This window comes from Ambystoma mexicanum, chromosome 7q (genome assembly GCF_040938575.1).
Source record: "Ambystoma mexicanum isolate Mex_15411 chromosome 7q, UKY_AmexF1_1, whole genome shotgun sequence".
In the NCBI taxonomy this organism is placed as follows: domain Eukaryota; kingdom Metazoa; phylum Chordata; class Amphibia; order Caudata; family Ambystomatidae; genus Ambystoma; species Ambystoma mexicanum.
Genome location: NC_090941.1, coordinates 474,066,515 through 474,094,364, shown reverse-complemented (window position 1 = coordinate 474,094,364; position 27,850 = coordinate 474,066,515). Strand labels below are relative to the sequence as shown.

Below are 27,850 nucleotides of genomic sequence, written 5' to 3'. Positions count from 1 at the left end.
AGCCTCTTTGTGACTATATTGAATTTGGGAAAGGGAACCCCGAGATATCCTGGAACTGTGTTATACTTGGGCAAGGGAACCCAGGGCATTTTCTTTTTTTGAACTATTGGACTGGGGAAGGGGAAGCTGAAAACAAGTCGAGCTGGAAGAAGCTCAGAACTTTATTTTGAACAGTGTTTCTTTTGGTGCTGACATCCCTACACATTGTATGTTTCTAATTGTGAGAGCAAGTATAGGTTTTGGATACAGACAGACTTTAAGTTAAACTCACTGACACAGACTCCTTAGTTTCCTTAGGTAGGGAAATCCCAGCTAGTATAGGGCAAGTAAGGCGTTTCTCCATCCTGACATATCAAATAAAGTCCTTTTTGTTAAGACAAGTAAATCTGTTGTCTGTGTCTTGCTTCATGATGCTTTCACAACTGGTCAGCACAGACCCCTCCTCTCCCAGACACTTCTTCATCGGATAATGAGGTGTTTGTGGAGACGTCGAGTGATCTGGACATTCCAGGCAGGACAGGAGTGGGCGGCTTCCTTCAAGTATGCCGTTTAGAGGCATGAAGTCCTGGGACGGATAGCTGTGCAGTGGAACTCCAGCAGGGTTTGAAGAGGGTTGAAGAGTAATTAGTACCGCAGCTTTACTAAAGCCCTCCTTACCGCCCAGGTGCACATTCTCACCGAGGTGCACAGTCCGGCAGCTGGCCAACAATTGTGGAAGGGGTCTGTAATACATAGGGTGTACTTGGACAACATGAGAACTTGGTCATAGATATCAGCAGAGGTACGTCACAAAGATGAGTAGGGGCAAGAAAGATCTTTTGCCTGTATCACAGCAGCCAACGACACACCGCTAACTAATGACAAAATAAGAAGGGAATGGAGCCAGCTTTTCTTAATGCAGTTTACAAGGAAGAACCAGGCACATGCAGCGTAACTTCGGTCAAGCTTAACTTGTGGTGCTTCTTATGAGTACTGAGTCCTGCGGGATCTGTGAATAAACCTCTGCAGATCATTTACAGGTAAGGGTGGTTCAACAGCCGCTGAGTCTAAAGAGAATGCAAACACTAAACAAACATCTGTTGCAGGCTGGTCCTTGTGATCCAAAGGACCAGTCGGTATAAAAAGAAATGAAGGAGTCCTTTGAATTGTCTACATTAAAAGCTCTTTTCAAGAAATCAGATCAACAGGGGTGTCAGGAATAAAGACTTTTGACTTGCTTGTTGAGGTTTGTTATCCAAAGAAGCAGCTCCTGTCTAGAGGAGATTGAAAAATCAGTTCATTTATATGTTGCCAAACTAAAACAAGAACCAGCAGTATGCTAAAGAGGACTGAAAGAAGGCAAAATTGGTTGAATTACCTACTGGGAAAAGTTACCCGAACAAGGCAGGTAATCAAAGCATAGAATAGAAACCCTGCTTTAGAAACCCTGGTGAAGCGTGTATTTAAATATATCTGAGAAAGACATCGGGGAGACAAGGCATATACCTGGAAGCCTCTTGGATCTCTGTTGGAGGACGAAGGTGGATGGAGAAGGAAGCGCCAGGAGACAGGCCTATGTTCACCAGACCTCTTTGATCCCAATACCTTGGCCTGTCAAATACCAAGAAGCCACTTTCATTTTTCATGTTTTCTTTTCAACCGAGGATCTCTTTCAGCACTAAGTGACACAATTCACAAGAGTGATGCCGGAGGACTGATGACTTGATGCCGAAGTGGCCAACCCAGCACGTATGGCCTTACACAATGAAACAAACACCAATCAACATCGGCCACACTGCAGCAGCCCACCTTTCTCCACTGTACACAGCAGGTGTGCAGGCAGTTGTCAGATGACTGTAGCTGTGATGGGGACACTGGCTGGCAGAACCTTTCCCTGGTCCTCATTTTGGTCATGCAATCATGGCATCTGCAGTGTCACTTTCTTGTACAGTGCCTGATATGTATTCTCCAGAGGGATGCAGTCTCAGCCAGCATCTACCCTCTCATTGGACTCGTAAAACACTGGTTAATAAGCTCTTTATGCAACTGGGGCACCACCTTATTCCTTCGCAATTCAAAAAGTTTTCAGGCGCATTGGGTTCAAATGGACTGGACACTGGTCCACTATTTATATCCCAGATATAGTGTCTAATAAAAAACAAATGGACAGAACCCTGCACTTCATAACATTTTTAAAAGACATTTCTTCACTTTTTCTTTTCATCTTATTTCAACAATTCATTGTTATTTGTTGTCCACTTTAGTATTGTACAAAAACCTTTGAACATTTTTATCAGCATAGTATGAAAGAGGCAATTCCCTCCCTCAAATTCATCTTCAGAAGGGAGGCAAACATATTCTCCCCAATCAGACAATATTTTTCACCATTGCAGTAGTCCTCCCTTGCATGTCATATCCGTTCAACTTCATTTCAATCAATGTGTATATTGAGGGAATATTATTGTCTGGTGGGGGAGAAGAGGGCAATTTGTTGATCAAGTTAAATAAAAGCTTGTTGCAGAATACTAAACTTGACGACAAACTACAATGAATTGTAGAAATGCAATTGAAACAAACTATGAAGAAATACAACGATTTTGTTATGGAGTATAGGGTTCTGTCCGTTTGCTTTAATCATCTAACATCAACCTGGCTGCTCTGTCCTACTAAAGGTCTGAGTGCTTTTTCTTTTAAAGAAAAGAATGAAAGTAATGTTTACCTTATGAAAATGTATCAAAGTAGGGGGGCGTGGCCAAGATGGCGGGTTGAATGGACGCAAGTGGCGTGAGCTCCGTTACCGCATGTAAAGTTTACATTATATATTTACCCATTTCCTGCATTTAGAGGAATTCCCGACATATGGGAAAGGCTGCAGGGCTGATTTCCGAGCCCTCACTGAGCGGAGATACAGTCCGGGAGGACCGAGCTACCCAAGATGAGCAGAGAGTGGTGGCGAGTGTGGAAGGCGGCCGGCACAAATTGGCTGCTGGAGCAGTTAGTGGCGGCCGTTCAAGCGCCAAGTGGTTGAGCAGCATTGCGCCTTCAAGAAGGTGAGCACCGGCGATGAGGGGCGGGAGCCGCGACTATCAGGGCTGGTCAGCCGGACCGCCAGGGTGCCCAGCACAGAGTGGGCACTGGTTCCCGGGCAGATGGGGCACTGTGTGTGGAAGGAGGAAGCCAGCAGCCATCCCCGCCGGGTGCATACCTGGGGCAGATGAAGCCAGAGGAGCGGCTCAGCCGGGGAGTGAATACACTTGCCGTGCAGTCCGAGAGCAGAGCTGGAAGGAGGAGGGCTCCCGTGGTTGACCCGCTGCCTGGTGGTTGGCGCTTACAAAAGTATCCCAGAGATGGGAGAAGTGCCAGGAGCGGCCGAGTGGAGGGTCCCAGATACTTGCAGCATTGTGCGGAAGTGGTGACAGGAGGAGGATACTTCCAAGGAACCACACAGCAAAAGCAGCCTCAGCCCAGGAGGCCAGAAGCTGGTGAGAGCTGGAAGGTGCTGAAAAGGCGGCTGCAACCAGGGAAAGGCAGCTCAGGGTGGCAGACCTTGCTAGGAGGCCTCAGGGGCACAGAGACGTGAGGGGAGGGGCACTTGTCAAGACTTTATGGTCGTGTAGACGATGATACCTCCGTCTCCAAGTACCACTCGAGCAAACAATGAGTTACTGCCCGAGCGATCCTTGAGGCCACAGGTGGTGGACGTCGTCAGCCGGAACCAGGAATGCCGGAAGATGCCCCCCCGACCACTGTAAGGCAAACAAGTGGGTTATATAATAAACACAAACCCAGACCTGTATACTTAATGAATCTACAAGGGGGCTTACCCTGAGTAGTTGGTCGGAACCCAATCTTGGTGTGGGGAATGTTGTCTGAGGCAGCCGACAGAGGTTGACGACAGGGTGGCAGCCTGGCAAGGCACTTGAGAAGGTGTAGTCACCACCTGATGCAGGAAACTTGAAACTGTGAGCGAATCAGGTAGAGGAGTCCTGCATGGTACGTGATCCAAAGAACAGAGTCAAAGGCTGTAACAAAGGGGAAATTCAACAGCAGTCCGATGGGAAGACCAAGGTCGTGTCCAGGAGAAAGCAAGTTCCAGCAAAGGTACAAAAGGGGAATCCAAACCAATCCGAGAGAGGAGCCGAGGTCGTATTTCAGGAGGTAGCAAGTTCAGGCAAAAGTACAATGAGGGGAAGAACCAGATCAGTATCCAAAATCAATCCGAGGTCAAGGTAGCAAGGTTAATCCGTAGTCCGTAGAACGCCAAACAGGAATCAGCTGTGAAGCGCTGAATGGCAGTCACCGCGTCGCTTTTGAACGCTGAACCGCGATCACGTGACCGTGATTCCCGTCACCCGTCACGTGATCGAACGTGCTGAGAAGGGCTCCCCAGGCATCGGCAACGGAGACGTTGCAGGATGCCTGTGGCTCGTCTCCACGGCAACTGCCAACGCCAGAATGGGAAACGAGGCAGAAGCCGGCATTGACGTTCCTGGCCAACCCCTTGCCGGCAGGCCTGCAGGTGAGAGCGTGTCCTGACACGTGTGGGGACCTGGTGTGCCTTATGTGCCTGCCGTGTTCTTGTGGTGGTGGGGGTCGGGTTTCGGGGTGTGTCAGAGGGGAGCGTGGATGGGGGCATGACAGAGCCCCCCCCCTCAAGGGCCCACAACCCCGTGGGCTCGAAGGGTGTTCCCTGTGGAACTGAGCCACCAAAAACGGAGCATGAACATTAGAAGATGGAACCCAGGACCGTTCCTCAGGACCATAACCCAACCAGTCCACCAAGTATTGCAACTGCCCCCTAACAACCCGGGAACCCAGAACAGCGGTAACCTCGTATTCTGTCATGATGCCTACCCCCGGAGCAGCAGGCCAGGCCCAGCACCCCCGGAAGCAGGCATCATGCCCTCGGGTAAAAGCCCAGCGGCCCCTTTTAGGGGCTCTTTGGACTCAGTCCTGGTGCCTTTGGCGCCAGGCTCATGAAGGGAGGTGTTTTGTGCACTTACCTGATGCAGACCATGCTGCACGCTTCAGGCCTCCCTGAGACCTGAAAGGGACTATTTTTTCATAGGGACTATTTTTTCGCTCGGGCGTGGCCAGGGAAGGATACATACCTAGTTGGGGAAGGATACATACCTGGGACTTCTTTGGAGGCTATTTAAGCCACGCCCAGACAGCAGCTCATGCTTCGCGTTGTTCTGCTTCCTGCAGCTTAACGCTCACCGTGTCTGCTCCTGCTCCTGGACTCCAGCCACGCCCGCCTCGAACCTGGAAGACCTGCAAGGAAGGAAGAGCAGAGAAAGGTGAAAACCAAGGACTATTTCAAACTTCTTACCTGCATCCGGAATCTTCTCGCCAGCATCCCTGAAGAAAGACTTCCATTTAAAAGCATTGCGTTGCTCGCTGCAGCGCCACGCTTCACTCACCTGTCCTCGAGACATCTCCCGGCTCCATCGCGGCTGTCAGCATCGGACGCCACATCTCTGCACCTAGGGGAGAGAGAGGAAGAAACAAAAGGTGAGCAGAAGGAACACAGAAGGAAAGCGTTAACAGCCATAATACTTACCGGCTTTTCTTCCACATTTCGGGTCGGCGCCGCCCCGTTGGCAGGTACCGTACCCCGGCCTCTATGGGGAAAGGACAAGAGATATTTCTGGGGAATGATAAGGACATTTAGAGGGATCGCCCTCATCACTACTCACCTCGGCAGTTTAACCCCTCGACGCATCGCTCAGGAAAGTCAAGTGGATTTTGCCAGCGCCATTCTGAAAACCAGTGAAGTAACTGGACGAACGCGCGCCCCTGCACCAGAAGCAGGATGGAGAGTTCATCCTTCCAAACCGTAAGGTGAGCTTAAACCGGGGTTTGGATGAAGTTGTAGAGGAACGAAGGAGGAAAGGGGGGAGCTAGCACACTATTCTGCAGACTGTTAATCCCCTTTCTCATCTGCAGAAGGATATTCCTATGGGCCAGGCAAGCACGATTTGGAGGTCCTGTCCAATCGGTGTTCCGGGTCCTGCGCATCACGCTAGAAGAGGCCACAGCAATCCAGACTTGACCAGCGCCCCCGTGGGAACCAGGTGAGCGTTACAGAACGCGAAGCCTTCCTACAAATTCCCACCCAGGAGCTATGGAAACTTCCGAAACTGACCAGTTGGCCCAATTACTGGGGGAATTACGGGCCCAAGTACACGCCGCTCGTCAAGAGACTAGTGCCGTCAGGAGGGAAGTGATTGTAATAAAGGATAGAGCTGATGACCTGGCTAGACAGCTTTTGCAAGGTCAAGCTGGACAAACTCCTTTACCCGGTTCCAGGGGGAACCCCGCTCCTGTGGTTTCCAGTAACCCGGTGCAGATTAATCTACCTGGAAACATGCCGCTGGCCCCACCTGAACGCTTTGCTGGGGACCCCAAACGATTCGCCGTATTCATGAATCAGTGTCGTTTGCACTTCCTATGCAGACCTGGGGCCTTCGCTAATGATCAGACCAAAGTAGCCTTTGTGTTGTCAGATCTCAGCAGCTGTGCTGCCGATTGGTCAGTCCCACTGGTAACTCAAGATGACCCGATTCTTCGTGATTTTCAAGGATTTCAAACAAGCATGGAAAGGTTATTTGCTCGACACTCCCAGGGACAGGCTCTGGATGACGAACGTCTATCTCTGCGACAGGGCAATCAAGACCTTCTATCTTACATTGCAACCTTCAATAGACTAATTGTGGAAACTGGTTGGCCAGAGGATAAAAGAATCACGTTATTCTATCGAGGTCTACGCAGAGAACTTAAAGATGTCCTGGCACAAGTTGTAAATCCGCCCCATGAATGCACTGAATATATCGACTTAGTGGTCCAATTGGATCACAGGCTGCAAAACAGAAAAGCAGATCGGTCCAAGTTTGAAACCCTGGTGTTGGCCAAGACCCACGCTAACCCCAAGGGGGCTGATGGCTCGGAGCCTATGCAAATCGGAGGGGTTAAAGGACCCCTAACTCAAAAAGAACGGGAAAGAAGACGACAGATAAAATTATGCCTTTATTTTGGGTCCTCTGGACACTTTCTACGAGATTGCCCGGTTAGCCGCCCAAGAAGGTGGTAGGAGCCGCTGATAAAATCCATGGAAACTCTGTATCGGGAAACGACCACACCCGGCAAGCGTAGGGGTCCGCTTGCCGAGCTTGAAAACTAACTCTCAGACCTCGCATTTCATTGTGCCAATGGTCCTCGTAGATCCGGAACAGCCTAAACGGTTGCATGCTATAAAGGCATACATCGATAGCGGGGCTATAGGAAACTATGTGGATCGAGAATTGGTCTCTAGGATAAACCTCCCTCTGCGTCCTAAAACCAACAAAGATGTCATCACCACAGTAGATGGAACCGAAATTGCCTCTGGAAAGGTAACACATACCACAGCTGAGGTGACACTTGTAGGTCCGGATGGCCATCGGGAGGCAGTTGTGTTTGATGTAATCAAGGCTCCACAGTTTCAGCTTATTCTCGGCATCCCTTGGTTAGAGACACATAATCCTCGAATTGATTGGCGAGCGAAGAGAATAACCTTCCCGGATTGTGCACAAACCTGCTACCCAGAAAATCCAAAGATTAATCCAGCATCAGTAACCTCTGTCCCCGTGCGACTACCTCCAGAGTACCAAGACTTTCAGGACGTCTTCCAAAAGGAACAGGCCAACACGTTACCTCCCCACAGATCGTACAATTGCCAAATCGATCTGGTGCCCGGTGCACAACCCCCTTGTAGCAGGATTTATGCCCTTACTGAACCAGAGAATCTGCATTTGAGACAATATTTAGATCAATACCTCGCCAATGGTTTCATTCGCCCGTCAAAGTCCCCGGCATCCTCAGCTTTGCTCTTCGTGCCTAAAAAAGAAGGCAACCTTACAACTTGTATCGATTACTGCGCATTGAACCAGATAACTGTTAAAAATCGTTACCCTCTGCCTCTGATCCCTGAACTCCTTGACCAGGTGAAGGACGCTTGCGTATACACCAAGTTAGATCTCCGGGGGGCTTATCATCTGGTACGAGTAAAAGAAGGCGACGAATGGAAAACGGCCTTCCGTACAAAATATGGACTATTCGAATACCAGGTGATGCCTTTCGGGTTGTGCAACGCGCCTGCAGCCTTCCAATTCTTCATGAACGATGTCCTTCGGGAACTCATCGATGTCTGTGTTGTCGTGTATATCGATGACATTCTTGTGTACTCCTCTTCGGAATCTGATCACAGAAAGCATGTCAGGGCCGTCCTAGAGAAACTGCGCAAGCACAAACTATTTGCCAAGCTGGAAAAATGTGTTTTCCATACCACCGAGGTTGAGTTTCTCGGATTCATCCTGACACCTAAATGGGTCCGAATGGATTCACGGAAAGTGGATGCCATCCTCAAATGGCCATCACCTAGTTCGGTGAAAGGTGTCCAAAGCATGCTTGGTTTTGCCAACTTTTATCGCAGGTTTATCCCGGAGTTTTCACGTGTGGTGCAACCCATCACTGCACTCTTGCGAAAAAATAAACGTTTTGAATGGACCGAGGAAGCTGAACAGGCCTTTCAGGAGTTGAAAACTAAGTTCACGTCCGCACCTATTTTGAAGCACCCGCGTCCCGTTCTCCCATATATAGTCGAAACCAACGCGTCCAGCTTAGCCATGGGAGCTGTCCTGTCTCAGAGAGACCCTGAAACCAACCAACTGCACCCCGTAGCATTTTGGTCCAGAAAGTTCTCGCCGCCGGAGATAAATTATGCGATCACCGATAAGGAACTATTAGCCATTAAGTCTGCCTTTAAAGCTTGGCGGCATTATCTCCTCGGCGCCCGGCATACCATCACCGTGATCACTGATCACCGAAATTTACAATATTTAAAAACTGCCAAGGCTCAATCGTCTCGACAGCTCCGATGGGCTTTGTTCTTTGCTGAGTTTGATTTTGTAATCACCTACCGCCCCGGCTATAAGAATGGTAAGGCGGATGCTCTATCCCGAATTGGAATGGAAGAAATAGACACAAACTCAGAACCTGTGCCTATAATTCCCGAACAAAGAATTTTGGGGATAACCACTTTACAAACCCTTGAAGACATTCAAGCACAAGTGAAACAATTCCTGGACTCTTCAGCCTTGCAGGATTGGATCAAAAGGGGGTCTAACTTTTCAGTCAAGGATGGCTTACCTTACTTCCAAGGACGCTTATTTTTGCCAGAAAAGGAATTGCAAGAACTGGTTATTTCCTGTCATCATGATACCCTGATGGAAGGACATCCTGGCATTGCCAAAACAGAGGAAAAGGTTAAACGACAATTCTGGTGGCCTTCCTGGCGAAAGGATATTAAATCTTTCGTGATGTCCTGTGGAGTTTGTGCCCAAAACAAAGGTCAAAAGACAAGACCCGCCGGTCATCTTCAGCCCTTAGACATTCCACCAGCACCTTGGCACACCCTGTCACTAGATTTTATCACGGACCTGCCCTCTTGTAATGGTTACAATACTATTCTGGTCGTGGTGGATTTATTTTCCAAAATGGCCCACTTTATTCCGTTGAAAGGATTACCTTCAGCCTTTGTTCTTGCCAAGGAATTCCTCGAAAATATCCGTTTGCATGGATTCCCGTCCATACTAGTCTCCGATCGGGGAAGCCAGTTTATTTCTCATTTTTGGAAAAATTGTTGTCAACTGGCACAAATCGACGTAAGACTCTCGACCAGCCACCACCCACAGACCGATGGTCAGACGGAGAGAACGAACCAGACCATTGAACAATATCTACGATGTATGTTGCACCAGTCGGAGGGTAATTGGAAGGACATTTTATGGGTGGCTGAATATGCATACAATAACTCGATACACTCTGGAACTGGTCAGAGCCCCTTTTATACCCTATATGGACATCACCCTCATACTTCAGACTTGGACTCACCTCTGACCCTTGAAATGCCCGCAGTGGACCATTTGCATTCTACGATTACTCAAGCCTTTAAGGATGCAACTGCACATTTGCAACATGCGAAAGGGAAATACAAAAAGATTGCGGATCTGCATCGAAGAGAGGCGCCTCCATACCAAATAGGGGATGAAGTATGGTTGGCTACCAAACACCTATCACTCAAGGGGCCTCGAACTTTTAATCCAAGGTATTTAGGCCCTTACTCGATCAAAGCTATAATCAACCCAGTGGCAGTCAAGCTCGATCTACCAGCTAACATGCGGATTCACCCCGTTTTTCATGTGTCACTTTTGAAACCAGTGCACCCAGGAACCAGATTAACAAAGCCACCAGAACCGATTCAGATAGATGGGAAGCCTGAATTCGAGGTGAAGAACATTTTGGATTCTAAGATCTCAAAATCAAAACTTTTCTATCTAATTGATTGGAAAGGGTACGGGCCTCAGGAAAGGTCTTGGGAACCCAGTGATCACGTACATGCACCTCGGCTGGTAAAAAGGTTCCATCGGAAATTCCCAAACAAACCGAAACCCCCAGAAGGAACGACCTTGGGAGGGGCCTTGGAGGGGAGTGCTGTCATGATGCCTACCCCCGGAGCACCATGCCAGGCCCAGCACCCCCGGAAGCAGGCATCATGCCCTCGGGTAAAAGCCCAGCGGCCCCTTATAGGGGCTCTTTGGACTCAGTCCTGGCGCCTTTGGCGCCAGGCTCATGAAGGGAGGTGTTTTGTGCACTTACCTGATGCAGACCATCCTGCACGCTTCAGGCCTCCCTGAGACCTGAAAGGGACTATTTTTTCATAGGGACTGTTTTTTCACTCGGGCGTGGCCAGGGAAGGATACATACCTAGTTGGGGAAGGATACATACCTGGGACTTCTTTGGAGGCTATTTAAGCCACGCCCAGACAGCAGCTCATGCTTCCCGTTGTTCTGCTTCCTGCAGCTTAACGCTCACCGTGTCTGCTCCTGCTCCTGGACTCCAGCCACGCCCGCCTCGAACCTGGAAGACCTGCAAGGAAGGAAGAGAAGAGAAAGGTGAAAACCAAGGACTATTTCAAACTTCTTACCTGCATCCGGAATCTTCTCGCCAGCATCCCTGAAGAAAGACTTCCATTTAAAAGCATTGCTTTGCTCGCTGCAGCGCCACGCTTCACCCACCTGTCCTCGAGACATCTCCCGGCTCCATCGCGGCTGTCAGCATCGGACGCCACATCTCTGCACCTAGGGGAGAGAGAGGAAGAAACAAAAGGTGAGCAGAAGGAACACAGAAGGAAAGCGTTATTAACAGCCATAATACTTACCGGCTTTTCTTCCACATTTCGGGTCAGCGCCGCCCCGTTGGCAGGTACTGTACCCCGGCCCCTATGGGGAAAGGACAAGAGACATTTCTGGGGAATGATAAGGACATTTAGAGGGATCGCCCTCATCACTACTCACCTCGGCAGTTTAACCCCTCGACGCATCGCTCAGGAAAGTCAAGTGGATTTTGCCAGCGCCATTCTGAAAACCAGTGAAGTAACTGGATGAACGCGCGCCCCTGCACCAGAAGCAGGATGGAGAGTTCATCCTTCCAAACCATAAGGTGAGCTTAAACCGGGGTTTGGAGGAAGTAAGAGAGGAACGAAGGGGGGAAGGGGGGAGCTAGCACACTATTCTGCCGACTGTTAATCCCCTTTCTCATCTGCAGAAGGATATTCCTACGGGCCAGGCAAGCACGATTTGGAGGTCCTGTCCAATCGGTGTTCTGGGTCCTGCGCATCACGCTAGAAGAGGCCACAGCAAACCAGACTTGACCAGTGCCCCCGTGGGAACCAGGTGAGCGTTACATATTCCTCCTGGGAAACCACAGAGACAGGACCGGGAGTGGAAACAATGCGTGTGGTATCAGGACAAGGCTTGAGGAGAGATGTATGGAAAACAGGGTGCAGCCTCCATGAAGCGGGGACATTGAGGCGATAGGCCACCGGATTCAGGACCTTGGAGACCCTATATGGGCCGACAAAGCGGGGCAGTAGTTTACGACAACCAGGTATATGTAGATGACGTGTAGACAACCATACCTGATCACCCTGTTTGTATGCTGGGGCATCTTTCCTTCTTTTATTAGCGGCAGTCCTCATCGACACCTGGGCCTCCTGGAGATGGACAAGGGTTTGGGCACTGGTAAGGTCAGAATCTGAAAAGGGCAGGGTACGTGGATGTTGGCCATAGAGCGAGTAAAATGGAGAAAAACCAGTGGACGAATGCAAGGCATTGTTATATGCAAATTCCGCTAGATGCAGTGAGTCAAGCCAGGTATATTGGAATTGCAAAGCCAAACAACGTAAGTACTGTTCCAAGGCCTGGTTTACTCTCTCAGTCTGACCATCGCTCTCAGGATGGTAAGCCGAAGAGAAACGGGCATCTATGCCTAGTAGTTTGGTAAGGGCCACCCAGAAACGTGACGTGAACTGAGACCCCCGGTCTGACACAATGACACATGGCAAACCGAACAGACAAAAAACAGACTTAAAGAACATCCGAGCCAATGAGGGAGCAGTAGGAATGCCTTTGCATGGTACAAAGCGGGCCATCTTCGTATACGAGTCTACCACTACCCAAATCGTATCGTAGCCTTGTATACGAGGTAAGTCTGTTATCAGATCCATTGACACCTTATGCCAGGGTTTCGGGTGTATGGGTAACGGTTGTAGTAGTCCCAGTGGACGGCCCCTCCGAGGCTTGCATTGTGCGCATGTAGAGCAGGTGTTAACATACGTCTCCACGTCTCGCCACATCGATGGCCACCAGCACCAGCGTTTTAACAATTCCAGGGTACGTCGCTGACCAGGGTGGCCATTGATAAGAGCATTGTGGGACCTTTCTAAGGCTTGATTGCGAGTGTCACTGGTGGGTAGGAACAGTTTTCCTTGAACAAAGGGTAACCCATCCAGCACGACGGGATCCCAATCGGTCAATACCTGGGGATGATGTGTAACCCATTGGCGTATAGCCGTCAACATAGGAGGGGTGGAGTGCAAGCACACACAACATGGCCTTTACCCAGGAGCGTGACAGGATATGACGGAAGAGGAACCCCCCCAGGTGAACGGGACAGGGCGTCAGCTTTACCATGGATCATCCCAGGTCTATGCTTGACAGGAAAGTCATAGGCGGCAAAAAAAAGGTGCCAATGGACCTGTCTACTATTGACACACTTCAGTGATGCTAGGTCCTGTAGGTTTTTGTGGTCCGTGTAGACTGTAGTCTGATGTTTTGCCCCCAGGAGATGGTGTCTCCAGACTAGAAACACGTCTCTGATGGCTAGGTGTTCCTTTTCACTGACCGTATAGTGTGTTTCGGTCGATGTGAATTTCCTGGAATGGTAAGCCACCGGATGTAGTGCCCCGGTGGTGGGACATGGTTGGGACAAAACGGCACCTAACGCAAACGAAGAAGCATCCGCTTCTACGAGATACGGGAGCTCCGGATCCAGATGTTGTAGGACTGGAGCTGTGGTGAACGAGGTTTTGAGGGTGTCGAATGCTGCTTGATGTGTAGCGGTCCAATCAAACAATACTGTGGGACTGGTTAATGCGGTTAAGGGGGCCACAATGGAGGAGAAGTTTGCGATGAATCTTCTGTAAAAATTAGCAAACCCTAAAAAGGATTGCAGTTGCTCCAATGTGACAGGGACCGGGCAATCTGTGATGGCTTGGACTTTGGACCGGTTCATTGTAAGCCCCCCAGGTGAAATGTGAAAACCCAAGAACTCGACCTCGGCTGTGTGAAACAGACATTTCTCGGGTTTAGCATATAACGAGTTCTTTCTGAGTCTTGTGAGAACTTCTCTGACGTGAAGGACGTGTTCGGCAAGTGTTTGGGAGAATACCAATATGTCGTCCAGATCCACCACGACATAAACGTCCAGAATATCACTGAATATATCATTTACAAACCGTTGGAAGGTAGCTGGGGCATTGCAGAGGACAAAAGGCATCACCATGTACTCATATAACCCCTGGCGGGAGCAGAAAGCTGTTTTCCACTCGTCTCCAGAGCGCATATGAACTAGATTGTATGCTCCCCGGAGGTCCAACTTAGTATATATTGAATCATTGGTCAGTTTGTCTATCAGGGTAGATATGAGCAGGATGGGGTAGCGGTTTTTTATGGTGATCGCATTCAGACGCCTTTAGTCAACACAAGGGCAGAGATCTCCTTCCTTTTTCGGTACAAAGAAAACTGGACTGGCCACAGGTGAAGAAGGCGGCTTGATATGACCTAAGTGTAGAGCGTGGTGAATGTATTCCTTCAGGGACGTTTCTTCTGATGGTGATAATGAATAAATGCGTCCCTAGGGAAGCGATGCCCCATTGATCAAATCAATGGGACAATCATATGGCCTGTGAGGGGGCAACACCTCGGCAGATGCTTTATCAAAAACCGAATGAAAATCATGGTACTCTGGGGGTACTCCCGACATACCGGCTCGCACCGTATGCGTTATTTCGGGAGGACCACCCTCCACTACAGGGACCAAGTGTAGCCCCCCAAGTGCCCTTGCCGGGTTCTTAATGTCTTCGTCTTCCAAAAACAAAAGTGTTGGCAAACTTCTGATTCAAAGGACACCTGACCCGTACCCCAATCGATGAGTGGGTTATGCCTCTTCAACCAGGGAAGGCCAAGGATTATCCCGAACTGTGGGGTTGATATCTAGTCGAAGGACAGCTGTTCTTTATGATTGCCCTGGATGATCACGTCCATCTGAGCGGTCTGTTGTTTGATCGGACTGGAAATGAGAGAGGACCCGTCCACAGTCTGGACAGGCTCGGGATGTGTCTTGGTCACCAGTGGAAGGTTCATTGCTTTGGCTAAAGAAATATTAATGAAGCAACCGGTAGCCCATAGACAATATGGACTGTGTGTGAACATTCTCCAGCAGGGTGAAGCACTGCCTGAACGACTACCGGTCTTACTGGGCCGAAGGATGGAACCCCGGGGTTGTGAATCAAGCTCCTCTTGTCCCCCGTACTCAAGGACGAGCTTTCTGAAAACCCGAAGTCTTATTCTTCGGGCGCTGTGGGCACTCTTTGACAAAATGACCATTGAGGCCACAATAGAAGCATGCATTGTCGGTTCTCCGACGTTCTCTTTCGGTCTGGGTGATGGGACTTTTGGGGTGTGTCAGAGGGGAGCATGGATGGGGGCGTGACAGCACTGCCTTGGCTGGGGATTGTCAGAGATAAAAAGGAGACCTTTATTGCATTTCCTTCAGAATGCCTGTACCACCTGGAGCACCAGAAAGACCACCCAGAAGGGGTGCATGAATTGGGACTTCCAAGTGACAGCAGTGACGTAGCTGGTTGTCAAAGGACGACAGAGGTAGACCCAGGCGCAGAGCTCACCTTAGGCCCGAGAGGAGGGACCAGTTGTGTTGTATACCCACCCATAAGGACTGCGATGGGGGAACAATAAGCACCAGATAAGAAGAGAAGCGTCCACACCTGGAGTGAAGCTAGACAGCCCGGATCCCAGGAGGAGCAAATTGGAGGCCGCCCCCTCCCCGCCCCCCCCCCCCCTCCGAGAAGAACAGTGGATGAGTAGTCCCCGAGATGCAGAGGAGACCTTTTCAAGGGGAGGAGGCCTCGGAAGGGAGAGGCCGGGAGGAGAGCCTATTTGCGGAGGCAGGGCACAAGATGTAGATGGGACCAAATAAGTTCACCATCTCTGGGGAGCAGGAACAGGAGAAACATTAGCGAAGTCATACGCAACCCACGCTCCAATTTGGGACCCAGGAAGTATTGGGCGGAGAAGAGATGGCATTTACCAAGGAGGACCTACACACGGCCCTGGCCAAATTTAAAGGGGAAATCACAGACGGTAAACACAGAGGCAGTCAATATTAAGGAAGAACTCTCAGAAGAACTTTCACAGGCATACTCAGCGAATTGAATAGACATTGATGCGCTGGGAGACCGAGTGATGGAAGTGGAGGGCCATATCACGGGACTGGTTGAAAAACTACCTGAACTGGTGCAACAGGCGCAAGGCGCAGAAGAGAGGATTCAAGCCTTGGAGGAGAAGTGCAAACAGGGACGTTATTTAAGGGTTACCAGGTGGCGCAACCCCTGAGGTCTCCCTTGCTACCCCTAAAAAAATAAAGAAAAATGTTTTTTTTTTTAATGCATGGTCTTGGGCTGTGGCCAGCATCATGTGGTTCTTTGCTTCTGGAGTGTCTGGCTTTCTTGTTCAGGCCTCTCAAAAAGAAGAAATTAAAAAAAAAAGAGCAGGGGTTCCAGAAGTCTAACACTCAGTGACCCTAAATAAGAAAGAATAGGAATAGCAAATAATTTGTCTTTCTGGAATTCTATACAATAATTGCTAAACTCATTAAAGGTTCATTTCGAGCACACTCCAGGTTGATAAATGAGTACCAACACAGGTTGGGTGATATTGTATGTATATTTGTTCTATATAAAGCTCTTAAGCGTAAGTGCTATATAATAACACACCATTATCATTTGGCCATGGACGTCTGCTTGCATTCACAGTAATTTAATAATATGGGCCTATACACACTGATCTTAACGAAACACATGGCGATCCATTCTTGTATGAAATGTATATCACATTATAGGGGTATTGTAACCATATTTTTCGTAATGTACTTGGGAACAATGTTCTGTGATTCCACTTCCTGTTTTGTCAAGGGGTGAAAGGTTGTGTTCCATCACTTCCTGTGATGTCACTTTGGGGTGGGGTCAAATGACATCACTTCCTGTGATCCAGGCGATGTCAAGATCTGGTTTTATCACAAGCCTCGTCATTAGGGAGAGAGGAAATTGATGCAGGGTATGGGCACGGACAATGGTGAGCAGGGGGAGGCGGGCGCTGCCTGATGTTTGTGTATGGGGGTCATGTCGAGAACCTGGATGGTAGATCCAGGGACAGTTGTGCTTCAGTTATCTGGTACTAGTGTAGGGGGCAGAATCTCGAAGAGTGACAAAAGGGGCTTGGTCTGGGATGGGAGTGCATCCAGGGAGTCGGGAAGGACTATACAGGATCAAAGAGCAATGTAAAGGTTAGAATTGCGAAGTGTAGGGGGACTGAACAGCCCGAGTAAGAGAGTGACGGTGCTACAGGATATTAGGAAAAGTGGAGCAGGGATAGTCTGTCTGCAGAAAACACAGCTGATGTGGGGCGTCTACATAATAGGAATAACCAATGCAATATCAGGCTGTCACAGGGTACAAGAGGGTGGGGGTGGGTATCGTATTTCACAGGTCAGTAAAGCTGGAAAGGCTCACAGAAGAAGGATCCTGAGGGCAGATTTGTGATGGTAAAGGGGAAGCTGGGAGTTCAAATGTACACGTGGGTCTCGGTATATGCACCTAATCGGGCGCAGGAAAGATTTCTGGAGAGTTGCCTGGCAGAGTTGGGCAGGTTTGGAGAGTGCGAACTGGTGATGGAAGGGGATTATAACCTGGCAATGGACCCGAGTAAGGATCAGTCGAGTGGGGTGAAGGGACACACAACAGGAACAATGTCCAAACAACTAAGAGGGAGAATTGAGGAAGTGGGTATCAGGGATACTTGGCGCATACACCATCCGCGGGATAGGGATTACTCCATATAGGGAGCAGGACAGCATCGGATCATGCACCGGTTACACTGGAGTGGGAAGGAGGAGGCTTGCAGAGAGGGCACAAGGGGTGGAGGCTTGAAGAATATTTCCTCGGGGGCATAGGGATACGGGCATAGGTGGAAGCTGAAATAGGCAGGTACGTGGAGTAAGATGGGGAAGAAAAGGGGGCCATAGGTGAGGAATGGGATGAATTCAAGAGCAGGATCAAGAGCTTCTTGATAGAAGCATCGAAAGGACTCAGGGAAGCTAGACGAGAGGCAGAAGTGGACCTAGAAAAGGAGATACAGAGGCTGGAGGCAGCTCATAAGGTGAAAGGGTCTAATGGGGTCACTAGGCAGCCGGCTCATGCGAGGGGACAACTTAAGCAACTAATCGGGAGGTCAGTAGAGAGTATCCCACTGAAGTGTAGACAGACCTTTTATGAACATGGGAATTAGGTCGGGACAGCGCTAGCGAGGACCAAAGAACAGAGGGCCGTTATAGCCGATCTGGTGGAGAAAGGGGGCAGACTTTGGGGACAGAAGGGGTAAAAGAATGGTCATGCAAGAGTTTTTTGCCACTCTATCTAAGGAAGTACCAAGTGACACTGAGTGGCAGTGGGCCTATCTGGCAGGGTGGTCGGGTCCACGACTGAATACTGCTCAAAGGGAGCAGTTGGAGGAGATAACATGGGAGGAGGTGCAGCATGCCATAGCAAGAATGAAACTGCATAAAAGCCTGGGAAAAGGCGGGCTTACAGCGGCTTTTTACCCATCATTCAGCCGGCAGTTGTCCAAAGGGCTGGTGGAGGTATTTAATGAATTCCGTGAGAGGGGTAAGATATCACCCTCTATGGAAATGGCACATATCACCCTCATCCTGAAGCCGGGGAAAAACCCACACCTGAGCTCCTCGTACAGGCTGATAGCACACATCAATATAGATGCCAAACGATATACAAGGGTCATATCGGCTAGGCTGGAGGGAATGCTGCCGTCCCTAATCGCGCAAGATCAGTCTGCTTTCATCAAGGGGGGGAACACATTTGATAAAATAAGAAGGGTCCTGCACATGATTGATAATGCCACAAAGGGGGGGGTGTGGTTCAGCACCTACTTGTCTATTAATGCTTAATGCCAAAAATGCGTTTGATTGGGCCTTTATGAGTCAAACACTGGGTAAAGTGGGGTATGGGACCAAACATTTTGAGGGTGGTCCAGGCAAATTACCAGGCTCCCAAGGCAAGGGTTAGGGTGAATGGAGTGTTGACAAACCAGCTTTCAATTGGCCGAGGAACTAAACAGAGTTGCTTGGTCTCTCCCCTACACTTTGTGTTGGTGATGTAACCATTTGTGCAGCGCATAAGGGAAAATCGGGATGTGCATGGGGTCAGGTGAGCAAACTCGCACCACAAAGTCGGTTTGTTTGCCGATGATGTGGTTTTCATCGTTATCAAGCCAGAACTATCACTGCCAGCGTTAATGGGTGAAATAAGGGCCTACTCTGCAGTGTCTGGATTCAAGGGAATTACTCCAAATCCAAGATACTTAACTTGTCAGTGGGGAAAGAAGAACGTGAGCGATTAGCAGCCAATACGCCCATTCAAATCAGCGAAGGGGCCGTTTAGATACCTGGAATCAATGTGATTCGATGAGAATAAAAACTAAACTCTTTCAGGGTGACTGGATCCAAACGCGACCCAAATGTGAGAAGTATTGTGATTTTCATGAGAATCATTTCAGTCGAAAGAGATATAGCAACCCTGAGCGATATATAGTGCAAGCACCTTCTGAATTACATAGACGTGACTTCATGAGATTGCGTTTTAATTTATGGTACACCAGAGAAACACAAGCCAAGTGCAGGTTGATAAAATCGTCTGAAAATGTGTGTCGTTTTTGCAAGCAGCGGGAGCAGAAAGAGTCTTTACGGCATCTAATGTTTGAGTGCTCGGCTCTAGTAGATCAAAGATCCAAGCATTTTAAGTCAGCATTGATTGAATATCGAGAGCCCTCTCCTGAATTTTTATGGCTTATGATACATTCTGGACTTCTTACACATATGCGAATGACAGCTATTGAGTTTTTGAAAGAACTGCAATTAAGAGGACTGAAATTCGGAGGACCATTGAACATATTGCTAGTCATATGTGATTTAGAGTTCTTATATTTGAAATTTGGTGTATAATCCCTCTTTTTGCAGTCCGCTTTTCTGAATGGTTTCTAATTTTTATTGTTTTTATTCCATTCGTGTTTTTGAATTAATTTATATTGAACTGAAAATGAATTGTTTTTTCTATTAATATGAATTTTATATATATTTTTTTTAAAAAACAATGTGACACCAACCATAAGTCAAATAGTTGGGGCAAATGATTCACCGCTGGCGCCACACATTAAAGCAGATCTTGCACGATGGAAGGGGCTATATGTATCGTTGCTAGGAAGGATAGCTATTGTGAAGATGAACATCCTCCCCCCGTTTGCTATGTCTGTTTCACGTGATTCCCCTGCGGGTACCGGGGAAGATGATGAGGGAGTTGCAGGAGGACATAATGATCTTCATCTGGAATGGGAAGAAACCCTGGATAGAGAAGAAAATCTTATTCAGAAGTAAACTGCAGGGGGAGATTTAGGGTGGGGGATGTCCTGATGTGGTGAAATATTACCAGGTTGCACAACTGAGAGCTCTAGCTGAGTTGGGAGGGAAGATTACAAGAAGCACTGTGTTGTTATGGAGCAGGCAGTGGCGGGAGAATATTTTTGGAAAATGCCCTGGATGAGAAAGAAGGATAGACCGAGACGTCTTATCGAGAATCTGATCACAAAAAACACTCTAGAGATTTGGGATTGGCTACATAGGAGGCTCCGGTTGACACCATGGCCGTCGCCAAGGACCCCTAAGTTTAGAAATCCTGCATTCCTGCCAGGGATAGGATACAATAGGTTTATGAGGTGGATTGTGGCGGGGGTTGGGTTAAGAGAAATCAGAGATCTCTATGAAGCTGTTCGTTTTAAGACCTTCGCGGAGTGCTGCAGGGAATATGATCTAGGAAAGGGGGATTTCTATGCCCACCAGCAGATAAAGCATTGGTTTGGTACCCCAACAATAATGGAAGAAGCCTGACGGAGTGGGAAATGCTGCTATCATTCAGTGAGAATAACATGGGACTGATTTCAGCCATCTATAGGATCCTTTCATATCAAGGGCGACGGTATAAGTTAGAAGTGAGGAGTAGCCAGGGGAGAGTGTTCACAGACAGGAAATGGGGACAGGCTCTAAAAGGTTGGTACAGCCCATGCACCTCGGCACTGCATTGAGAGCTGCAATATATGAAACTACATAGGTGACATTACATGCCGGAGAAGCTCCTTAAAATGTACACTTCTAACTCTTCATTATGCTGGCGGCAATGCAGGGGTAGGGAACGACGGAGCATATTAGGTGGGGATTCCCGCAGCTAAAGCATTTCTGGCAGGAGGTGACGTGTAGGGTTGGCAAGATACTGGGATTTGATTTCGAGATGGATGGAGCTTTGGCGCTCCTGAACAGAACAGATGGGGATCACCGACTGGGGGGTCAGAGTGTCCAAAACAAAATGTCTTGTGTCACAAATACTATTCTAACCCTCACATTCTAACAAAGCAATTCTAAAGTACAAAGGGAACATGTCTTTGGCCTTGAGTGATGAATAAATGTTAAAAAAGAAAATGAGAAACTACGACATAAAAAAATTCCAAAGGATATAGTTCCTTGCTCTAGAGGGTGATTCCCTTTCCCTGGATTTCTCCTCCCTCTGGTTTCCATTCAGGATTATCAGTCTCTTGAGCTTCAAAACGACTTGCGCACAAAATAATTTGACTGATGTATTCTCCGGCCATGTTTCCTTTCTCCTATTTCCTCTGCTTTTTCCTGATGGGCTTTGATTAGGATTTCTTGAATCAATTTTGTTTTATACTTTGTTCATCCTAATGCCTGATATTCTTTCCTTTCATGGATTTTTAAAAAAAACACATGTTCACAATTAGCATCCACCTGGTATACTCTCCTGACTTTTTTTTAATGAACACTCTTGTAACTTGTATTTGCCTGGTATACTCTCCTACCCGGGCTTTCTTTACATATGCACTTTCTTGCACCTTCAAACACACCTTCAGATCTTCCTAAACAAACTTGTAACTGCCTGGTATACTGCCAGGGCTTCCTTAAACATATTTGAAATTGCCTGGTATTTTCTTCTGCCTGGGCTTCCTTAAACCTACTTGTAACTCTGATATTCCCTTCTCAGGGCTTCTGTATGTGGGCTCTGTGCATACTTCCAATATAGATAGTCTCTTACATGTGCTTTTTTGGATATTGTATCCGCCTGGTATACTATTCTGCCAGGACTTCTTGCATACACTCACACGACCGTAAGTCTCTTGTTTTGATTTTTCCCTCTTTTTATAGCAATGTTCACTTGCACATACTTTTTCAGGGGTTGTTTTGGTCATTAACAGTGTTTAGCATGTCTACCTATACTCCCTGGTGTACCTTGCGCCCTTCCGTGGACTCACCGGTTCTTCCTGGTGTATTTTGTCTCTCCCGCCGTAAGCCGGCAGCAAGCCGTCTGCGTTCTGCTCGCTGCTTCTGTTTCCCGGCTTCTCTGCTCTTTTGCCGCTCCTACTGGATCTTCCCGACCTACGGTAAGGTGAGAGCGACCTCCTAACACCTGAAAACGCACAGAAGTATTCTCTCAGCTTTTGGCGTCCCTGCAGCGTGTTCGTCTTTACGGTCCACTTCCCTTCTCTTCTTGATAAGCCGGTTGGCTCCATGGAATGCCTTCTAGTCCCTCATTCTCTCTGTCTCCCCGAGAGATGCAGTCTTCTCCGGCCAGTAGTTCTGCTTGGTCAGCTGCTTCAGCTGTTTACATTTCCCCAATGTAGTTAAGCGCTCAAAACAACTAGAGCGTGGCTTAGGGTCTTGAGCTTGGGTGATCCGTATTACTCCATCCCCCTTTCTCGTCCCAGTGTTCTCGTGCTTATAGGAATAGAAGTCCATTCTTGTTGACTTGCATATGAAGTTTTGACAAAAATTCTTGGTGTTTTTCAAAGGCAAGTCCGTTTTTGATGGTTTGTATACAGATCTGGTGAAAGGTTTTTCAACACTTGCCTTAGGTGGATGAAGGGAGGTCTAACAATATGCCATAAAGGCATTTGGTATGGGTGGAATATCCTCAGATGGAAAAGGGGAATGCCATGTCCCACCTGGCAAGTCACCTTTACCTCCATGAGGGTTATCTCCCCTTCCGTGATCCTCCCTCAAATAACCGCCCACACACCCCCTCCCCTGGGTTTGGATCAGAGAGCATCTCTCACCCTGGCCACATACGAGAAGGTTCCCCCCATGGAAGCAATGACATTGCCAGATTTATCTCAATACCTACACAGATGTTCTTCTGTTGGTAAAGTTGCCATGCAATCAGAATTCACTGACCAAAGCTAGGTTGGATCACTGTTCTTTTTTTTGTTTTTGTTCTTTTTTTAAATATATATTTTAATGGATTTATTTTTTGCTAATTGAGTGCCACTAAATAAAATCAGTTCCTTAACATTGCTGATGTGGTTAGTCATTTTTTGAATGCTGTTTTTTGAATGCTCATCTAAATAAATCACTTATTTAGAAATACAAACGGAGCATGGCATGTGGAAAAAGTTGGACAAGGTGGGTTCCCCCTTCAGTATGGGTTGGGTAGAGAAAAGACTAGGGGAAGTGTTAGTTAATCCACAAATTAAAGATTTCAAAAGGCAGTGGAACAGAAAGTGGGCATGGAGGTGCCTGCCAAACAAGTTAGACCTAGTTTGACATTTGGCCCATTTTCCTTCCTTTTAATAGCTGTCGGTCAAGTGGCACAGTGAGTAGAGCGCTCGCTTTGACATCGTGCAGAGCCTGCTAACGCAGGTTCGGATCCCGGCAGGGCCAAACTCAGCCTTTCATCCTTCCGAGGTCGATAAATGAGCACCACACACCGTGGGTAATAATAAGCAGCGCTCAGATACCTGAGGGTTCGCAGTGCTATATAAAATGCGGAAAAAGAAAAAAAAATGACATGTTGGAGGCCTTTTTCTGAAAGTTTCAAATTAGATAGACTCTATTCTGTGATTGAATTAGTAATGTGGCCTTTAAAAGGTATCACCATGCATTTTAATCTTTTCATTTTGTTTTGGGTAACATTTTGAGAACAAGTGACTGTTACTTGCTTTGCCACAGAATGACAGGTAGCAGTCATATATCGTTTGATATCCACTCTTCATTTAAGCGGAAGTAGTCAATACAGTTCTAACATACACGTCTGGCCATTTTTTGTATGTACATGTAGCTTCTTTTCCCATTTTCCTACTCACTGGGGATGTTGGAGTAAGAAAACCCTCAGGAAGCATAGGTTGTTTTTGCACCTTTCTGAGAGTTATTCAAACATTACATGTAAGTCATAAGTCTTTGTACAACAGGATAGGCCTACAAAGACTAGGTAGTCTTTAAAGATGCACTTTAAACCTTTCATCAGTCTGCAGGAAATCAATAAGTTCATGGTCACAGGGTTTCTCTCTTGCCCACCTCTGTGCTTGGAGTCTGCCTTTGGTACGGCCCCCCTGCAAACAGACCCGCCTACTACATGGCTTTCCAGCAAACTGCAAAAAATATTTGCCTCATAAATTCACTCTAGCCCTCTTCTGTTTAGTCCCTGGCTTTTGTCAAGCCCCCTGGTGGTGTTTTTCACTATAGCTGCTAGATTCAACAGGTGAATTTTTTTCATGGCATGTCCTATACATTTTTTTGTAAACATTTTATTAGTTTCATAACAAACAAACATGGCACCTTAACATGGTGCATAAACTACTCAAACCCCAACACCCCGCTTTTTCTCCCCCCCTCTTTAAAGACAGTGTAAAAAGGCCAACACAGTCCACTAGTTCACAACTGTCTCACTTCTCCATAATCCAGGGAGCTATCCGTGTCCAATTCTTCGGGTCCCGGACCCATCAGAGATGCAATCAGATGCTGCCACGCCATCAACTATTCTGTTTCCTCTTCACCCCCTCTACATGCTGCCTCCCTCCAGACCACCATTCCAGCCTAGGCCCACTTCAGAAGGTCCCTCCACCAGGTATCTACATTGGGTCTCGCCTGAGCTTTCTATCCCATGGCTATCCTTCTTTTTGCTAAAATATAGGCCAGGTCTTTGAGTTTGCACACATGCTTGGGTTTGCACGGTCTAGGGAAGCCCCCCCATCATGCATGCCCACAAAGAGTCTACCACTAGTTCAATCCCTTTGGAAGCCAGTCGATCTGCTATTTCCCTCCAGTATATTGCAATTTCAGGGCAAGCCAAGAATATGTGTACCATCCCGGCATTTTCTACCCCACATTTCGGGCATCGCTGTGTAGCCGCATTTGTGAACTTAGCAATTCTCTTGGGGGTCATATATGCTCTGAGTAATATACAATTGACTCTGTTGTAATCAGGCGTTCCTCGACACTTTTTTGTGGTACCCCTGCGCCCTTTCCCATAGCCCATCGCTTATTATTTCCCTACTTTCATCTTCCCAGGCCCGCCTCGTCTGAACCGCCTCCTTTCCCACTTTAGATATCAGTATTTTGTAAATTCTGGAGACCTCATGACCCCCGTCTGACACCGTTTGGAACATTTCTATAGCCTTGTCTGGCTGCTGGGTCAGTTCTACTTCTGACCACGTCTTTTTTAGCATTGCCATCAACCTCACATACGTGATATACTGCCCGCTATGTAGGCCTGTGACCTCGCTTAAGCTATCAAACTCTATTCTGCCATCTCCTTGCCACACATCCCCTACTGTTGTCACCCCTACCGGCTACCAGTGTTCCCTTATGGCGTGTTTCAATTGATCATCTATCCCCTTTAATGTCGCCTGCGGGGAGAACGGTGTCCGGCTTCCCAGCATTGCACACAATAGATTTACTTTTATATAAGAAAGCTCCCCAATTTTGTTATTGTGACAACTCGTAGATTCGACCCTGTCAAAGGGAGCCAGGGGCACGTCTCGATCTAAGATAGGCAACCTACCAGGGCAATGCAAGCGGCAGACCTGTCCCAGAGGTGTGGGGGTGTTTAGGAGGGCCACTGGCCCTGCTCCCTGGTATGCACAGAGCCACGCACATACATTGGTACCTCCTGACTCTGTCCTGGTCTTTCCATTCTATCAAAAGACTCGGAATGCACCAGACTCCTCAGGCACCTGTGTTGGTTATTAATTCCTGTTGCTGAGAAGCAGCACATTTGGAGAAAAACTGTGAGTATCACAATGCATCTCGGCCGAATAAATAAGACCTGGAACAGGTGGAATGGACTGGTCACCAAAATGGGAATGGGCTAGGCTTCCCCCTTCAGAAGTTGAATAGGTGAACAAACACCTATCCCACAAACCCCAGACTGACTATAGGGGAGCAGTGGGGCAGTAGCAGAGGCACTCAAACCAGCAGGGATTCCAGCATTAGGGGATGTGATTGACTCAAGAAATCAGCTGACTCGAGTAACCAGAATGAAGTTTCTAGGAAGGAAGAGGAGGGCTATAAAAAGCCAGCAGTCAGTTGATGGTGAGAGGTGTATGGGTGACATCCAAGAGCAGGTGAAGTGGAAGCAAAATACCAGAGTAGAGTGTGGAGAAGCAGGAGCGAGTCTTGGAGGAGACTATTGAGTGTTTATAGAGATATGAGATAAGGTGTTGGGGGGGAGAGAGGGGGTGAGGAAGGGGGACAAATTGGGTGTGAGTGAAAGAGTGGTTGGAGATAATTTTGGAAAGGCGAGTTGACAGAAGGAGAGAGAGAGGAGAGGAAACTACCAGCAAGGAGGATAAAGGAGAGTAGGGGCAGGTTAGTGTTGGGAGCAGTAAGATTTGCAGGGATGCAGATAGGATGATCAGGAGGGAGTGGGCAGATGGAGACAGGAGAATGTAGAGAGCTAGAGATAAGACCAGTAGGCAGAGTGTACTGAGATGATAGCGATTAGAAGGGTGCTGGATGGGGCAGACATGACAAGGTGAAGTGACCGATAAGACCAGAAGAGTGAGAGATGGGGGGAGGGGGGGTTGAGAGACCTGCGAGTGAGGAAAACATTGGGAGATGGTCATCTGGAGGTAAAAGACACCAGGACAATCAGATTACCACGCTATGTCACCTAGGACGTCCCTGCAGGAGTCTGAGATAAGGCAATGGCCTTTAGGCCCTCCCTAGGACAGGGATAGACCAGACAGTGGGGGTAGCCTGGCTCTAGTGAACTGGCACTGCATAACGTCCTGTTGCAGTCGGGAGAATGGGTTAGTGAGGTGGAGCTCCCTCAAAGATAGAGGGAAAGGTGAATAGGATCCCCACCTAGACCAGGTGCCAACCTGCCCCTATTTGAAAACTATTTTTTATAATAATTAAAAACCTCTTGGATATGTCTTTAATACATTGAGCACCTTGCCACACTATGCAGAGGTATACAACTGCCAGAATGTTCTACATTGTATTGTATAGAGACAACCCTAGAATTCTTGAATTTCTAGTCAAGGAGTGCACGTTTGTTTTTCAAGGTGTTTTATGTATGGTAACCTAATGAAATAAGCCCATTTTAATTTGGATTCCAGCTACTGATACTGTAGTTTATTCATGTTAATTTACACTAACTTAACTACTAACTTAACTGCACACTGAGGATGGCAAGTTGCAATATGTATATTAGGTTATTTAAATGTGATAAAGTGTACAAGTATTTGCTGTTGTGTGCATTTCTTAAGTATGACACTTAAGTTAACACTCATTCTAAAAACAAAATACATTTATGCTGACAGTTTCAGCTGTTTGAGCAGGTTATTTTTTTACAAACACCACTTGGCTGTTTCTCTTTTCCAGTATGTGGACAGTAAATACCCTTTCAATTACCCTAGGTAGATATTAAGGTGGACTCGAAGGACCTGCGCATTGACACTTTTAGATCAAAAGGAGCAGGGGGACAGCATGTTAACACAACTGATAGTGCTGTGCGAATTGTCCACCTTCCTACTGGTAAGTCATTCTGTAATAATTGCATCACAAAAATGTATGTTCTCTTCCATTTATTGCTACATTCCTTGTACCTACATATGATGTTCAGAGCCAGTGTTCGTTCTGTTGATGAAGTGGATGAAAACTGCTTTGCATTGAGTACACTAGTATTTTAGACTGCCTTAGTATAACCGAGTTCAACTTTATTGAAACTCTACATATACTTTGCCTTCCGGGCAGTTTCTTAGCTGTACCGCCTTTACAGTG

At 47.7% G+C, this 27,850-nt stretch overlaps 1 protein-coding gene across 3 annotated transcripts in view; it reads left to right on the top strand.

The window, feature by feature from the left end:
• Positions 1 to 27,850, top strand: part of MTRF1 (mitochondrial translation release factor 1) — a 676,299-nt gene that overhangs the window by 349,296 nt on the left and 299,153 nt on the right. For all 3 annotated transcript variants that reach the window (XM_069640531.1, XM_069640529.1, XM_069640530.1), the window contains one exon: positions 27,487 to 27,604. In XM_069640531.1, coding sequence (XP_069496632.1) covers positions 27,487 to 27,604 — 118 coding nt within the window. The remainder of the gene's footprint in view (positions 1 to 27,486; positions 27,605 to 27,850) is intronic.